This window comes from Tigriopus californicus, chromosome 6 (assembly GCF_007210705.1).
Source record: "Tigriopus californicus strain San Diego chromosome 6, Tcal_SD_v2.1, whole genome shotgun sequence".
Classification (NCBI taxonomy): domain Eukaryota; kingdom Metazoa; phylum Arthropoda; class Copepoda; order Harpacticoida; family Harpacticidae; genus Tigriopus; species Tigriopus californicus.
Genome location: NC_081445.1, coordinates 3,498,889 through 3,515,788, shown reverse-complemented (window position 1 = coordinate 3,515,788; position 16,900 = coordinate 3,498,889). Strand labels below are relative to the sequence as shown.

The window sequence follows — 16,900 nt, the reverse complement described above, 5'->3', positions numbered from 1 at the left end:
CACCAAAGTGCGCCGTCTTCGAGCGTATTCTCTCGTTTCTAACTTTGTTTGTTTATACCTAAACAAGGCAGAGGGCGCTCGCTATCTTTCACCAAAAGAAAGGGCAAGGTGTACTTGATTTATTGTTTCATTGGTAAACGTCAGCATCGATTCCCTTTGCAAACTTTTAAACATTACCTCTTGCTCAAGAGTTAAGCCTTTCGTATTTTATAACGCAGCCAATGTAAAAAGCGTATGAAGGAAAGATGATACTTTTGGAATATGTCGGTGATTCTATTTCAGACCTTGCTTTACCACGATTGTGGCCCACGCACCTGGGATTAATATTTGATTTGATATTTGATTTCTTCACAGAAATAAGTACCGAGCTCCTCTGGCTGGTGTGTCGCCAATAATGGCTCTGAAAATGACAATTGGAAACTGAGATAAGAGAAAAGAACTATTGTTGCTCTGTTTCGTAAGATTCTAGTTTAGACTGTTGTTATTCGTTCAATTAATCGTGACTATTCTATCGGTGTTATCTCGAACCAATATGATTCCTTTCGTTAAGGTCACAATAGGAACGATAGGAAGGAGGCCAGCACCAATAAGGGCCCTTCTTGCAGGCCCTTCAGTCAGCCCAAACAAAACGGGAAGAAGCACGATAGATTGCTAAATAAACTCCTCGTGACATTCCATGAAAGCGATTTCTTGTCCGGTCATTATGTGACCCAGGTCAGTAATTATACACAAGATTTTGATAGAATTAGCCAAAAACAACACAAGTGCGTTATAATTCAATAAAGAGGAATCGGCCCAATCGGCCGTTTATTTGGTAGAGGGTGACTCACAAAGCGCCCTCTAAAGTGCAGTTCGTAAACCATATTTCGTGCAGTGTAAGAGGGCTATCTGAAGATTCATAATGCATGATGGGTTCGCAGGTTGTGGAACAAATTCAAAAAATTATCACATAACTTGAAAGGTCGAACTCAGATTGATTTAGAAGACTGAGACTCAACTTCAGATGTAGGAGAAACCCTAGATGGCACCGCGATTCGTTTCGATACAAATAAAAGACAAGAGTGTAATAGAGCGTAATCAGATCCACACTTTACTTCGGCAAGAATCTTGGTAAAGCATGCCCCAATTTCTAAGGTCAACACAAAACGATGTCTTCTCAACTTGGTACTGAAAATGGAGTGTCAAATTGTGTTTTGCTAGAAACATTGAGAGAGTGAGTAAGCTCTCGAATCGGCAGATACAAATAAGTTTGTTTGCCATAAGGGTTTGCAGGTTACAATAGTAACGGTTTCATGAGCATGTAATTCCTCAAGTCCTGGGTAAGCAAAAGCTTTTCTTTTACAAGGACCGGTTTTCGGCGGTATAAAGTTCCGTCTCCGGCACCATGAGAAATCTTATTTCATGGCGCCGTAATCACGAGTGGTCGGAATCTAAGTTCCCAGCCACTCGTGAAGAAAATAGACATTCTCTACCATCGTAATGAAAGCACTGACAACTTATACGCACAACTATCTGGACATTTAGGCAAGCCCTGGTACCAGCAAGCAAACTTGCCTGCCAATGCCAGTGATGCAAAATTGGCGTTTCAAACTGGTTGTAACGAAGCTGACCTTTCCTCCCTCATAAAGCAATGTGTTACGGCTAGTCTCGATGGCCCCTCTCCTAACGTATGACACGTTTCGATTATTCCGGAGTCGGGTATATTCTTTTTAAACTAACGATTACAAAAATGTCGAAAAAATGTCCACGTCAAGGCACCAATAAAGTTATAGAGAGGGCCTATTTTGGCGAGGGGTGAACGCTTGGAAGCGGGAAATTCAAACCTACGCGCCATCCTCCTACACAATGTGAAAGAAGGATCACCTTCTCGAAAACGTGTTTGAAGCCCCCAAACTTGGATCACTGACACTGGTACCAGCAAACAAACGAACCTGCCAGAGCTTGCCTAAACGCCCCCTTAGACTGTCATTCATACACTCATTCTCAAGGAAGATGAGTAGATGACGAACACTCCTGTGTCCTCGAATTTGAAGGAAAGCAAACCGTGGAATTAGCACCGATTGTTTCGAACTCAGAGAGATCTTTACAGTAATGTTCCAGAGGCCAGGCTTCAACACGGTAATGTGAGTTGGAAGAATACGACATGAATTGAAGATTAATAGGAAATCATACTGTTTCGAAGGAATGATGAAGGAAGAAGGTGCCTGAAAAGGCAGGAAAACAGAAAATATGAGAGCACCAAAGCATTTGATTTAGGTGTTAATTTCTTCAGTTTTTTAGAGATGAGAAACCGCTTCAGGATTGAGCTTTTTTTTTTCAAAAGTCTCCATGACTCTGATCCCAACCTCGGTTTTAGGGTCAATTGTAGTGACCGTAGAGGCCTAATGTGCGTTCAGAGAGCACCTTCAAGCCCTCGAGAATCCAGACTAGTTCGAACTTATTTAGAACAATGACATGCTCCACTCTTCTTTCTGGCTCTCCTTCATTGGTTTTTTTTTCGTCCTTTGATTCTCGGGTTTTTAAATTAAATATTTGGTTTTGTAAAGTGCTTGAATTGGCAGCTCAATGGCACCTTTGAATCTAAGGTTAATCTTGGACAGTTCACAAAAAGCAATCTAAGTCACATTTAAAACTTAAAAGTGGGTCATCTAATGAAAGCAATCGTCGAAGAGAGCACACCAGTAAGTTGTACAAAGCTGGTGCCCGATCAAAAACAAAAGAAGATTTCGAGCCCTTTAATAGCTTTTTATTGGAGGGACTGAATTTATGGGGCATTTCAAGTGATATTCTCCGTCTCTCGTTACAACATTGTCTTATTCCTGGATTTGGACCCAGAGAATGGAGAAATCTGAATACAACACAGGTTAGGTAACGTTCATAAATACGTGGAATATAACATAATCACAATGATTCAAGGCGTTCCCAATAGCTTTATTTCGACATTCCTTTGACACATCTCGCAAAATTCCATTGTCCTCCGTTCAATCTTTTTTTTACCCTCAAGGGCTCATGGGGGCCCAGATTGGGGAAGCGTTAGTGCTGGGTCGAGTCCTGACTCGAGACCGAGTGCACTCGAGTCGTTTACTCGATTTTGGAGAAAATGGCCGGACTCGTCACAAAAAAAATATTCATTTTTCTTCAGATTTCGCTAGACGAGTCTTCTGGCAAGAACAGACTTTTGAAAAAGACCCGAGTCTTCTGCCGGACTCGAGTTTTTGCTGGACTCGAGTTTTTTGCCGGACTTGAGTCCAGACTCGGCGAGTCCGGGAAAAAGTAAAAAACTCATAGGACACGTACGAGTCTGACTTTTGCCGGACTTGATATGCTCTAGGAAGCTTATTCAAAATACGGCTGGACTATTGATTTGTACAGGGTCTTCACAGTAAATGTGTCGCTGCACTTGAATGTTCGATATATACAACCGCCAGCCTTTTAACATGCTCTTCAAATGTGTCTTCGTCTTGAAAAATTCTTCCAAGATCCTTGATAGCGTTTACTAGTTGGATCGGGTTCTATTAGATATTTATGTACGTATATTGGGGTGTCTGTACCAACTTGGTCGTACGTCGTAATACGAAATTTATCGCCACTTGAATCGATGTTCTGTGCTTGCACCCAATCATATATTGTGTCGATGTCGCTTTGCAGCTCTCTCCAATTCGTTGAATTTCTACCACACACTAGCCTATTGTCGTCATTACAAGAGGAGATTGAAGACTCCAGCGGTATTTCATGTTGTGTTGCGATAACGAGTATGAAGAGGATTGGGCCGAGGATAGTACATTGCGGAGGTCCCGAGTAGGCTTTGACTTTAGCAACTTCATGAAAATAGAGTTAACTAACATTTATGTAGGTTTACCATCTTGATCTGCTGGGCATTTCATTCCCAATAGCGATAGGGAAGTGATCGCAACACAGACATCCGGTTTTAGCTTCTTCAATGTGAATATGGTTTTACGCAATTGAAGTAGTTTAGATAAACCCCCAGACGAATATTTTTTTTTAAATGTCTGTTTGGATATGCAAAGTTTCTGTTCCCCCCCAAAGACGTTTGCCAGTGAATTAATCGAAGCCAGAATCTCACTTATGTGGCCATAATAGTAAATCACGCGGGCAATCCGATTCCAATTGGGAGATTCCCTTTGCCAACCGCTTTTTTCACCATGTGCAAAATCAAAAAATTAGAAAATATTTTGTTCTCATTTATTGCGCGAAAGTAGGATATCCTAGGCGTATCTAAGGCACAAAATAAGGACAAGTTGTTCGGGGAACCGGGAGTGCCATGACAACGACCTTGGACAATCCTCATCGAGAAGAACCCGATCCCCAAACGGGACTTCGATCTCGACCGGATCGGGAACTGCGATCTCTATTGAAGCGCGTAGAGTAATCATCACGGGTGGACCTCTTCAAAGCGTCCCTTTCATGACCCGAATAGGAATATTTGGCTCCATAATGGCTAGATTTGACGGATTTGAGGGGGGAAAAATTGGACGGTCTCATTGGGCCTTGATGATTCCGCTTGGAAGTTGAACGCGAGGCAGAGGGGGACTCCTCGTCCAGAGGGCCTGTCCGATATTTGCTGTAGGGGCACATCAGGATATGGTGTTCCACCTCTCGCCGTTTTCCATAGCATAGTCGACATTTGGTGGAGCACTTATGGCCGTGCTCCAAGAATCGGGTGCATTTGAAACACATTGAATTTTGTAGACAAACGTCTTGCCATTGATTGAATGACATCTGCAAAGCGACGGGACACCGAGCCAACTGGTGGTCAAAGGAGCGCGGTCCACAGACAAAGCAATACAATTTGGATTCTGAACTTGAGGGCAAATGATCCCCTTGTCTCTTCTTTTTCTTCTCTTCTTCACGTTGAATCGACAACCAGGCGTTGAAATGGTCGTAGTTCTCGACCATGCCAGCGATCCACTTGGGCAAGGCCTTGTCCATTTCATGGGCAGTCTCACGGATGCGTTCGTAGGCCTGCTGTTTCTCTTTCTTGTACTTGTTCCATTCGGCTTGCATTTCCGGCGACATGGCATTGATGAAGGAGGTGATCACGGAAAAGTTAAACATATCCACCTTCTCACTCTCCAAGACATTTCTAATGTTATGCAAGACACTCATCGATTGCCTGATTGCCTCCACATGTTCGGTATCAGACGGACTGGGATCAGTTCCCTTCTGGACGCACAAGGTGGCAATCCGGCTCGGGTCCTCGTACTTGTCAAACAGATCCTGGAGGGCGAGTTGGTACGATGTCTTGGCATCCGAAGGGTATTTCTGGATCATTTCCAAGGCGGGACCAGATAGACAGGCTTTTAGCTTTTTGAGAAGGATGGTCGAATTCGATCCAGGCAAAGACTCGATCTCTTGGGCCAAGTTCAGCCAGGAACGCTTCCACTTGGTGAATTTGGTCAACACTTCAGGGTCCGTGACGTCACCGAGAAAGGGCTTGATTAATTTGGGCGTGACAAGCACAGTTTCCAGTCGAGTTTGAACATCTTTCTTTGACCCTTGACCACCGACCTTATCTTGGGCGGATTGATCACGGATGGCGGGCCGGATTGAGCGCTCGTATTCAAATTGAGCCATGAGATGGGCAAACTTGTTCATGATGGAAGAAAAGTCGTGCAGAAGGGGATCGGCATGAGGCTTGAACCAGAACCGTGATGCTTCTTGATAGTCGGTTTCAAAGATGGGCAAGCGGACGGTTTCCCAGTCCTTAATCAACAGTTGGGCTTGATAGTCCTCTATTCGGACCGAGGGATCATTTTGGTCCTTGACTTGAAGGGTTTTTAAAATTTGCGTAAGGTTCTCGTGGATCTGGCACATCATGAGACAATCATCTTTGAACTTCTTCTCGGATTTGGCCCGCAAAGGAATCAGCTTGCCAACTTCTACTAGTTTCTCTGCAATCAAAGTCTGCAGCTGATCTTCACTGGCCTCGTGATTCTCCAGCCGCATGGCCGCACTCCACATGGGTCGGAGCAATTCTAGCTCCACTTCAATAGCTGACGACTTTCGAGCACTAGAAATGGCCCTTGTGGGCTCGTGATCATCAGTCAACTCAGATTTGACACGAACAGGGGCTGGAGAAATGGATGGAGTTGGTTCCTCGTCCAAGTCAGTAGCTTCGTTTTTCACAAAAATGTCTGATGTAGCTGATATGTCACTCATGGTGTCAGAATCCGTTATTTCTCCCTCCGACATGGTTGATGGTCATCCGCGAGGATATCGCAAACCTAAAAAGTGGCCGGGAAGAAGGCTGGTTAGTACCTTCTGTTGGAAAATTCATCCACGACCGCACTATTTGCCCAGAACAAGTAAGGCAACGGATTGAAACTGCATTGGCGATGAGGCTCTTAAAAGTTCCCTATGATTATTTGATCTCGACGAGGAGAATGATTGCTGATGTATTATTGGTGACAAGGTTACGTTATCTGCACCCAAAGCATTTGCAGTTAAAGTGACCGGATTTTGTTCGTTGTACAGATTCCTTGCAACTATGCGTATTTGAAAAATTGTCTAAGCATTGGACGTTCGTTTTCCGCGCTCTAACAGTAAAGAACAGAAGCGAGATTTGGTGATATCTTGGAAAGTGCTTTGGAAAGTAGGAATAGAAATCCACAAATATCTTCAGAATCCTAACACTTCCCAAGAAAAGGGCAAAGTGGCAGGATAAGATCTTCTAACACTGAACAAATCAATTGGATCCAAACCCGAAAAAATACGCTTATAGCACGCGATCCTCACCGCCAGATCTGTGAGCTCTTGAGTTTTCGAAGGTACGTCTTTTCACGTTGATGACGCTAAGTTAACTGATGCCGGTCAACTGACTCGACAGCTGACTTGGTATCGTTTTGGGGAAATCGCGCAGGGTGACCCCATGGATTACTCGAAAAAAACATGTGAATGGTTTTTTTAAGCTAGAGAAGCTAGACTGGCAATGAAGGAAAGGTGAAACATCCCTAGATCATACATTTGGCTACGTTGCTGGTAAACTATGTTTTTCCATGGGTTTTTGTTGCTTACCTAGAGAGGCAATGAAGACCCCCAAAATGTGGTTCTGACGGTTCTGACCATGGATACTCGGTTTTCTATGGTTCTGACGGTTCTGACCCATAGGCTAACCAAACTATTTAGAGTAGTCTCTTTTTGAAACAAGATGTCGATCGAAAAGTGATTGCAATCTTTACATTATTTTGTTCATTCACAATTACCTGCATGTTACATCGTTCAACAAGTTAATTTTTTATTGATTTTTCTCCTTTCCCGTAACTAATGAGCGCGTTGACAAGAAATCCGTTTTTCACATTTCAGCACCTTTGCTTCGCATTCTTTTGAATGATGTTTATCTTGAACGGCTTGATTATTTTCATTCTTGCTCAACCTGTCAAGATTACATGTCTTCAGCTTTTAAAATTGAATTGTTTCAGTACTGGCCAAACGCAGTTGAAGCGGATGCAGTTCATAGATCAGCGCTTTCCTGTGCTCATTAGTAAAATCATTCAGAATTCACCGAGTTGTTTTGATCGCAGAAAATGTAAAGGATAACTTTACTAACCTAGTGCACTTTACCCTTTCGTCTGGCTCCTAGAACATTTTTTGCGAGAAAATAACATGTCGAACAAAGTACTCATACTGACAATACTTTTACCCTCTTCTGATATTCGTTTGCATTTTTGCATACCGCTAATTTTACTTTTCAAAGCTTTGTTGATGATTCTATTTGGCATGAGAAGCAGCCGAAAGCATCTGCATTTCTTTCCATTTTTACAAATTGTATTTACTTATTTTGCCTTTTCTGTTCCAATTTTAAGTTTTTTTCTGTTTTGGAAAGTCCTAACTTCAATATACTTCGACTAATTGCACCTAGACGTGCTTTAAATGGCGCTCTCTGTGGCCCTCAATGTGCCCGTGAATCGTGGAGAGCGTCCTTTTGTGTTCTTGAAGCTGTTCTGTGAAACTCTGTTCCTGTGGAAATGGAAATTGCTATGCGAGTTTCGGATCATGACCAAATTCCAGTTCCGAAGTAAACAGGATACGTGAAATCACTCCCAAGATTTCTCGGGCCATACCGAGAAATGAAAATATATTCTAAGTCCAGTTTAAACAAGCTTCAATTTTTACAAAAATGAATGCTATGCACACAAATATTGACACGAAACTGTCATGACTTGGGCTCTTGAGTAAGGTTGAAGAGGATATTGATTCAGTTATGATTAGGTCTAATCCTGTGAAAACACTTACTGAAGTTTTTCGTCAAATGGCGTACACAGTACAGTCTCTTTTTTTGTCTAATATCAAGTATTTGCTCAAATGATTTCTTTCTCCGCAGGTTCTAGCCAACTATCGATCTTTTAACACACTGGATTCACCGAGCAAAATACATGCTTCAATGGTCAGAAGAGCTACTGCTACATTATCGATTGTGCCTCAAGCATCTTCAAGACCCTGCAAACTACACGTCGTTTATCAACCATAACAATTCTTCTACGTTGTTGTGGATTGCAACAAATTTCAATGAAGTAATAGGAGTATTCAACATAATAAAAATAGAGGATGAAAGAACATTGCCAGACGTAGAATTTTAAACCAGGGTTAGCCCAAGTTCAATCCTACATACTCGACTTTGGTACAATAGTAATTAAGTTTCCATAAAGTTTCAGGAAAACAACACAATTTTTGAAAAAGCTAGTCCTTTCAGAGTTGGATGTATTTCTCTCTTTCTTGTTCTCTCTTTTCCTCCAGACCGACACTACGGTTGTGATCCGAAGTGATTATTCCGTCGTTCCTCTTTCAAACTTAATTTTCTGGATTTTACTTTTACAGAAACTTAAGCATTATTACTACTAGCAATTATGCTTGCTGGAGTACTGTATTGGTAGAGCATCCGCTCTCCAATTTGCAAATCCTGGTTCAATCCCAGGCCTGCCAAGTCCAAGTTTCTTTGCGGTACTTAAGTTCAGTATGAGTTGTTGCCTTAACAACTTATATGGGCGAACCTGCGATCATTCCCGAGGCTGAGGTAATAATTAATGTTGCACGTTTGGCTGTGACAACGGAGCGGGAATATCCTTAATTGGGAGACCCATCATCAGATGGCAGGCCGAGCGAGAGAGCTGTCGTCTGACTCCGAACAAACAAAGGAAATTTGAATCGCTCGTGGGAATGATATCCCTCTGAGTACATTCAATTTAGTTATCATTGCACAATTCAGGATGAACAAAAATGTTGTATGGCCACAAAGGACAAAAAACCTTCTGGCCTCTCAAAATACAACAAAGTTTGAACAATTGTGCCAGGCTTTAATATCAATTTTAATTGATGAAACATGTTGAGAGGAAAAAGTCGATTTTAGAATCGTTTGAAACTAAAAAGCTAATTGTGAGGAAATTTGGATAAAAAAAACGTCTTGATAATTAAAACGCCTCAAGATGACCGAATACTAATAATAAACATTTAGCCGATTCATTTGCCGTTTCTAGTAATATTGAGCCCTAATCATACATCTAAGCTACCTACATTGGGTGATCAATCGACCAATTAATATGGATTGTGAGATGTGACAAATGTTCAGTGCACCCTTTTTTCTCTTTCTTTTTGATTCATTCCATGAAATATTACAACCACCCAGATTTTGAAGATTCAAGAACAAACTTAAGCTTCAAGTGCCAAGTTTTTCCCCCTTTTAGTTATATGATTGGACGCTTAATAATACGTTTCCATGATAACTTTATAGAGAATGACATGTCATGCTTCGTGCCCATTTCTGTGGACAGTGCGTTAATGGACAACTTGCTGTTCGAAGTAAAAATTTTAGTGATTAGTTTTTATCCAAGACAAACCACTTCGTAACAAACAAAACAAAACTACAAGCTATTCTCTAATAATACACCGAAGGGAGTGTCCGAGTGATGAAAAGTGATTAACAATAGTCAGTAAAGCATGTTTTTAGGTACTCCTTGAAAGCTAAAGGTTTATTCGTAGCTGTGGTTCAATTTGCTCTTGATAAGGCCCAGGTTTTGGGTGAAAACATTATCTTCCACTTTACATCCACAATGATTTGTCAAAAGTTTTGGAATCCTAGTGATTGTAACATAAGCAGCAATAATGGATGAAGACCTTCTCTTCCCTTCGTTTAATCAACCTTTTTCATGTTGTTTGGCGAGACTAGAAGAAACAAAGTTTGCAAGGGTTTGGAGCTCATTTCCTGTGGTTTCTGCAAGTTTGCCTTCACTGAGAATGACCAATTTCGAAAGTAGTAGAACTCTTAGCATGGAAATGGGTAGGGACTGTCTCATTTTGGTTGGGTCTAGATAATTTTGAATGTACCTCGCAAACAGATTTACGATATATCTGTTCTATGCAAATTCTCAAAAATTCGTTTAATAGCCATAATTTTCGCTGGTTGATGCGTCTAGGATTAAGAGGAAGGGATAAAATTGCTTCTATAGTTTGTAGACTTTTTTTTTTCTTCATTTAAAAGCCGTGTTGTAGAACAACACAAACGAGCTCTCATTGTTTGACTGCCCTTCTTACTCTAAAGTACCTTCAATCAAACTTGTACCTCCACCATACTCAACTATGTATTTAGGCATGCATAGTCTATAAGCAAATACCGGTAGAGCAGCTCCCGTTATGTCCAAAAGAACTTTCCGAACTTGTCTCTGTATCTATTCAGCCTTAGAAAAACTGAATTGTGCGGAGACTGTTGCTGGCTCTTCATACTACGAGACACCGTACCTGCCATCCCTAGGTAATACTTCAAACGCGCTTTTGTCAGAGTTTGGCGTTTCCCCCTCCAAGAGTAAACCGAAAGAGAACGAGCGTGATCCGCGTATCCTTCATCACTTGGCTTTGTCGCGCTGTCGTTGGGATCCGATCTCCGCCACGCACGGCCTTCAACTCTCCACAACCGAATACCGAATATCTTATGCACGGTGAAGGGAGAACCGATAATGAAGAAGGCCCTATTGATTACTGGATGGATGGACTTGGAGTTATTGTAGCACACTTCCAGAGCTCAACGAGTGCGTTAGAGTTTGGGCGAGAGAATTTGCCAGTGGAATGTCGAATATATTCTTCGTATCCATGGATGGCCAGCAAGTTGATGACCAACGACCATCCACGCCCTATCACATCCTTGATATCATCTTGAACACCAGTGGAACCGTTTTGCCGGGGGTAAGAGTGTGTAGTACCAACATACGACTTGAATTACCGATGCCTGGTGGCGGGGCCTCCCACAGTCATCAAAACAATTTGAGGGAGGAAAAAAACCGTTATCGGGAAAAAGCGAACCAAATATATTATTCCGATGTGTTCATTTGAGAGTGAACTCCATTCAGTTGAGAATGAACTTTGTTCATTCCAGGTGCCGAGAGTAGAGATGCTCCGCAGACGTTCCACGTCTTCGTTTGATATGGAGTCCTCTCCACGAATCAGTGTCGAGCTTCCAATAACTAAGGGTCTCTTTGGTGGAAGTGGAGGCCACTCCTCCTCCTCCAAATCGGAGTTTCGGTCGATCCCGCCCAGATTACAACGGCAATCCACGCTGGCCTTGCTTACGGTGGATGAGGAGACAAGTCGAATATCTTCCAAACGCAAATTGAGTGATGACACGGGGCTCCCCCACCGCCATACTCTCAAGTGGCAACGGATCGCAATCGACTCAGACCCAAGGGGGTTCGGAATCGTTCCATGGGGATCTTCAGTCGCTTGATCACCAACCAGTCAGCCATTGGACGAGTGCTGCTGTTGGCCGTGGTTTCTCAGGAACCGTCCCATTTTGCGGTTGTTCCTGGTGATTTGCTTCAATGGCATTGTGTCCATGATCTGTGCGGCAATTTTCGTCGAGCTGGAGAGACCGGAACAATTGAGCCGCTTTGCAGCCAAGGATGACCTGCAAATGGAGGTGGAACGGCTCCATCGGAACCTGACTTACATGCTGCAAGGTATCAATTTCCACGAGAACGAGCCATTGAGACGCTTGGTCAAATACTCGATGCCCTCAATGAATTTACCGACATTGAAGACGAGATTCCGTGGAATATGCTCGCCGGAGCAGCCTTTGTCAACTCCGTTTCGTCAACGACAGGTACGATGAACACACGGTCCATCTTTGCTAAACCGAATTAAACATTTGATTTTTTTTTTCCTAAATCATTTGTTGAAGGCTACGGGATATCGTTCCGTGACCCTGGAGGCAAGCTGTTCACTCTTGTGTACGCTTTATATGAGATTCCGTCTTCATTTGGTATGTAGTCAAGTTGGGCGCTTTATTCCGGGTCGTGGTCATGAGACTGATTTATCAGATGGCAGATTCTGTGAGGTAAGCAAGGCCCAGAATGACGACCGAGCGTGTAATTCCATAATTGACTAACACGTCATTCTCAGCGTCCGAGTGGACATCCAACAATAAGTCATCTCGAGTCGTGGTTTTTGTTTTGTTTCAGATTCAATTGCAGTTCCCTGGGCGAAACCGCATGCGACAGCAATTGAAGAATGTATTTGTGACGTATCTGGGCCGGTCGAGGTAAGTGAAGCTCACACAACCCCTCAGACAAACTAAAAGTCAATTAACTACCATTGTCTCCTGTATTCTATCGTCTTAGCTCGAGCCCCATTCGATCACAGAGGATTTGCAAGATGATAAGAGATTTCATCCGAGCATCATTGGAGTCATTCTCCTAGTATTCATGGCCTCCGTGGCAGCCTTTATATCCTATATGGAAGATATCACTTACTTCAACTCCGTCTATGCCTGTTTTATAACATACAGCACATCGGATTCGGGGATATCGATATCTACGTAAGTTCAATTTTCCTGCAAAATAAATAATCATTGACTTGGTTCAAACAGCCTTTTTTTAGTTTTGTCCTTGTCACAGGAAGACCTTTTGTTCATCTCTGTGTCTTAATTGAACAAGTCTCTGTCATTCCAGGCATCTCCTACCGCTCGAACTGGTTCAATTTAATGATTTACGGAATTGCGTCCACATCGCAGGGTACGTCATCCTTTCTGCGTGGGTTTCTTCGATCTTGGACAAATGTGGAATCAGAAGACATCGTTAATCCGGGAATGGTTGGCGCAGTTTTCTGCATGTCTGACTGAATATTATGTGAAAGACTCTCGAATAAAAATAGTAGAACAATCAAACGAGTCGTCGTTGAGGCAATTATTCTAGCGTGTTAGGTGCGTTGGTTGGTCCTAGTTGGCGGGATGAAAATAGACTCTTTAAATTAGGGACATAAACCCTCATGCCACCAGAATGTGTGTGCGGTTAGAGAGGCTTTGGTCTTGCCTTAATACTAGCACTGTCGACAAAGAATATTCATTCCCTCTGACAAGGAGTCAGAAATTCTAGTCTGTAAATTATTCAGACTGTCCGTGAGCCTCACCAAGGCATTTAACGAGTTCCATGAACGCCCTTGCTAGGCCCTCCTTTCCTCATGACATTTCTGGAAAAATTGGGAGGCCTTCGTCATGAAAGCAGGTAGGCCGGTATTCATCTCATTGGTTCTCTCAGACCGATCGTGACGGTTCGAGTTCAAAAGTGTGCTTGAAATCATCTAAGGAGCCTTGAACTTGACCATACCTAGGGGGCTTTCATTGCAAGTAAACCAGTATGGCAGAATGGACAAGCATCATCCCAACAAATCCAAGCCCAAAGGGTTCGATACCTTAGAGTCGATCTTGAGCGATCCGATCACTTCTTGAGAGTCCAAACCCTGCCCGGATCACTCACCGGGTGGAGATGTGGAGGCGCTCCCCAGTCAGCAGTCGGATCAGCCCCGTCATGCCCATGCCCAACAACGACAGGGACGAAGACACAGAAGAGGAAGAAATTTAGTGAGACGGTGTCCAAATGCAGTGATCGGCAACTTGCTCGGAGGGGTCCAATCGTCAAGACAATCGATCTCCACGGCCAAGGTAGGGAAGGCATCAATTAGTGTCTGTGGAATTCCACAACAAAGCAAAATACTCTCCGCCGCTCTACTTTTTTTGTATAGAAGTTTGGCGGGAAAATCGACCCGAAAAGGGTGTATCACACCACACTGGCCGTGAATCTCGTTAGATGCCGGCGTCAAGTGAGTGCGGATGAGGAGAAAGTGGTGGTGGAAGATGTTCAGAATAAACCCTCGACCCATGCTTTCCCGAAGGCGTGTCACTCGCCCATCAGTTACAAATCCGGAGAGGCCGAGTCCATCAGGGAGGACATCTTCGGTCAATGAATCCAAAGAGAACAGGACGACGATGAGGACGAGGATTATTGCTGTTCTGGCCTTTCACCCTCTTGAATAACAAACCGGTCCTGCGGCTCATTGCGTCATGACGTTCAATGTAGGTGCTGCCTTTTGTGTTCCAAGTCTCCATGTTGATATAAGTACGGGTAAAACATTGATCCACATTTATTATCTTACAATCCCCAGGCATCTTGTCCATGATATGTGCAGCCCTGATCATGGAAATCGAATTGCCGACCAGGTTAATCGATCTTGAGCGGTGCGCAAGGAGAGTCAAGAGCAGGTGAAGATTCTTTCAAGAACATCACGGACATGATCAGACAACGTTGGCAACCCCCGACTACAACTCGTTCCAAGCGGTGGAGCTGTTGGAGAAGTTCAGCAAGCTGCGCCCAAGGTTCGCCACACCCCCGATGAGATTCGTTGGGATATGCTCTCGCTCAAGCCTTCATAACATCCGTTCAAAACCACAACAGTTGATTAGCTTTAATTTTGTTCGATTGTTCTTTTTCCTTTCTTTATCATTGTGTGCTTAGGGTATGGAGATATTGTCCCCGTGACTTTTGGGGCAAGCTTTTACCCTTGGATAGCTTGGTCGGATATTCCGATTTTCTGTGGTACATTGTCAAACTTGGAGGCGTCTTTCGACTCCTCGTAATGAAGCCATATTTTGGCTGTTGATCTGCATTTGGTGAGTGATTCCAATGGCAATTATCATGGCAAACCATCTATCATTAATACCTCCTTCAGTCCTTCTCCGACGACCACGATGAAAATGGGGATCGTTTGATCGGCGAAGGAGCAACGGCCACCCGGATGAAAATCCTGGATGAAGCGAAGCTGAATCAACAGTATCACGATGACAAGCGATTTCATCCGTCCGTGATTGCGTGATCCTGCTCACCTTCTTGTGCTCGGTGGCCATTTTCATCTCCTATATGAAGACATCACCTATTTTGACTCGTTCTAACGGCCGCCTTCATCACGTACAGTGCTATCGGCTTGGGGATATTGACATTTTCGTGAGTTGCCTCGACCAAAACAAAAAAGTCTAAAATGTCAAAGGAAGTAATAATGAATAATATCGACGATTGATAACACGATTTTTCATTTGTCACCGAAAACACTTCCAGCGGTTTGTTTAACTGATTTCGGATCTTGATTTATTTCAGAAAATATCGTATCGATCAAAACTGGTTCAACCTACTAATTATGGGAACTTTTATCACATTGCTGGATACATGATTCTTCAGCCTGGGTGGCTTCATGTGGAAAAATGCGGCGTTCGGAAGTACTAGGCCACTTCGATATTACAGATCTGCACTGGGAAGGATCATATCCATCCTGACGTTCTTGGCAAATGCACACCATGTAACTGAAGGTGGCTAAGGACCTCCAAAGGAGTCTTAATACTCCTCCAAGAGGTATGGAAGATGGTCTCGATCAAATTCCAGGCTCTCTTCGTTCTTGCTCTCGCGTTGGCGTCCTGTTTCACCCATAAGAATTCCTCACCTTCACGTAAGACAACGCCTCTGAGGTCAGATTCTCCACTTTCTGGCCGCATTTTGCCACGCCCACCTTTCTTGAGTTGTCCGATTATTTTCTAAAAAAGAGGAAAGAGTCCAGTGTTCATGTGGTTTGGGATTGAAAGTGCCGAAATCGTTATTTAAAGACGCGAGCTAATCCAGTTCATTCATTCCTTGAACAAAGCTGACATGTTCTCGTAGGTGTTTTTATTCTGTAACACACATGCACGAGATGACAGAAAAACCACTTGAGCGAACGACTTCTAATCATTCTCTCAACCTAGGGCTACTCTAGTAGAAGAGTACAGAGCATGAAAGCGACCCCTGACGGGCGCAGCCTCGAAGATCAAGAAGCCAAAATTATAACAATGGAAGCTAACGGAACAATTTAGGTGAAAATTCGTGCTCTAATCCTGTCGACGACTTTTTCGACGGAAAGTCGAACTAAATCACCAACTTCAACCAGCGTTGTCAATAAAAGGATGTCGGTTTCGTGTCGACAAAAGGGTTACCGTGAAGACTTCAGCTTGGCGTTGAGCATAACCATAAAAGTAACTAGCACAGTCATATCATCAAATACACGTAAACCATGATTTGGGCAATTTTCTCAAAAAGTCAGTGCTAGTATCTGACATTTAACTTGACCAATCAGGCCAATCATGACCAATCCAAAACGCTCACTTGAAATCATTTTTGAAGTTGGGTGATTACATTGGACTTTCCCTCCGATATCTAAAAATACTTCTTGAAATACTCCAAATTCAACGAAAAAGTAAAGAAAAAAACCCCCGAAGCAGAATCTACATGACCTTGCCCCCTTTTGAAGTCGTCAGAGGATTACAACGCATTGTCACCTAACGTTTCCGATGTATTTCCATGGTTTAATTGACTGTCTTGGATCATGAGGCTGCGCCTTAGGTCGCTTTTCAATGCTTGTTACTCTTCTACTAGAGAGCCTACCTAACCATGTATGTCTCCTTTGACTTGTTCCTGGAACTGAAATTGATATATCTGTGGTCATTGTTGAAACGTGAAACGGGAATCCTACAAAGTTATAGTGGCTTGTTCAAGTGAATCAACTAAACATTAGTCCGTGGGTAAAATCAAAGTCAACATGCCAG

General features: G+C 43.1%; 2 protein-coding genes across 2 annotated transcripts in view; one reads left to right on the top strand and one right to left on the bottom strand.

Annotated features, from left to right (window-relative positions):
* Positions 1 to 4,189: 4,189 nt before the first annotated feature.
* LOC131881760 (uncharacterized) lies at positions 4,190 to 6,921 on the bottom strand. The gene is made up of 2 exons (XM_059228710.1): positions 6,757 to 6,921; positions 4,190 to 6,245 (listed from the first exon to the last, which is right to left on the bottom strand). Exon 2 carries the CDS (start codon positions 6,211 to 6,213, stop codon positions 4,306 to 4,308), a length of 1,908 nt encoding a protein of 635 aa, XP_059084693.1. The 5' UTR covers positions 6,214 to 6,245; positions 6,757 to 6,921; the 3' UTR covers positions 4,190 to 4,305.
* A 7,417-nt stretch (positions 6,922 to 14,338) lies between these two features.
* Positions 14,339 to 16,900, top strand: part of LOC131882398 (potassium channel subfamily K member 13-like) — a 6,432-nt gene continuing 3,870 nt past the window's right edge. The window contains exons 1-2 of the mRNA XM_059229528.1: positions 14,339 to 14,350; positions 15,004 to 15,135. Of these exons, the coding sequence (XP_059085511.1) occupies positions 14,339 to 14,350; positions 15,004 to 15,135 (144 nt within the window). The remainder of the gene's footprint in view (positions 14,351 to 15,003; positions 15,136 to 16,900) is intronic.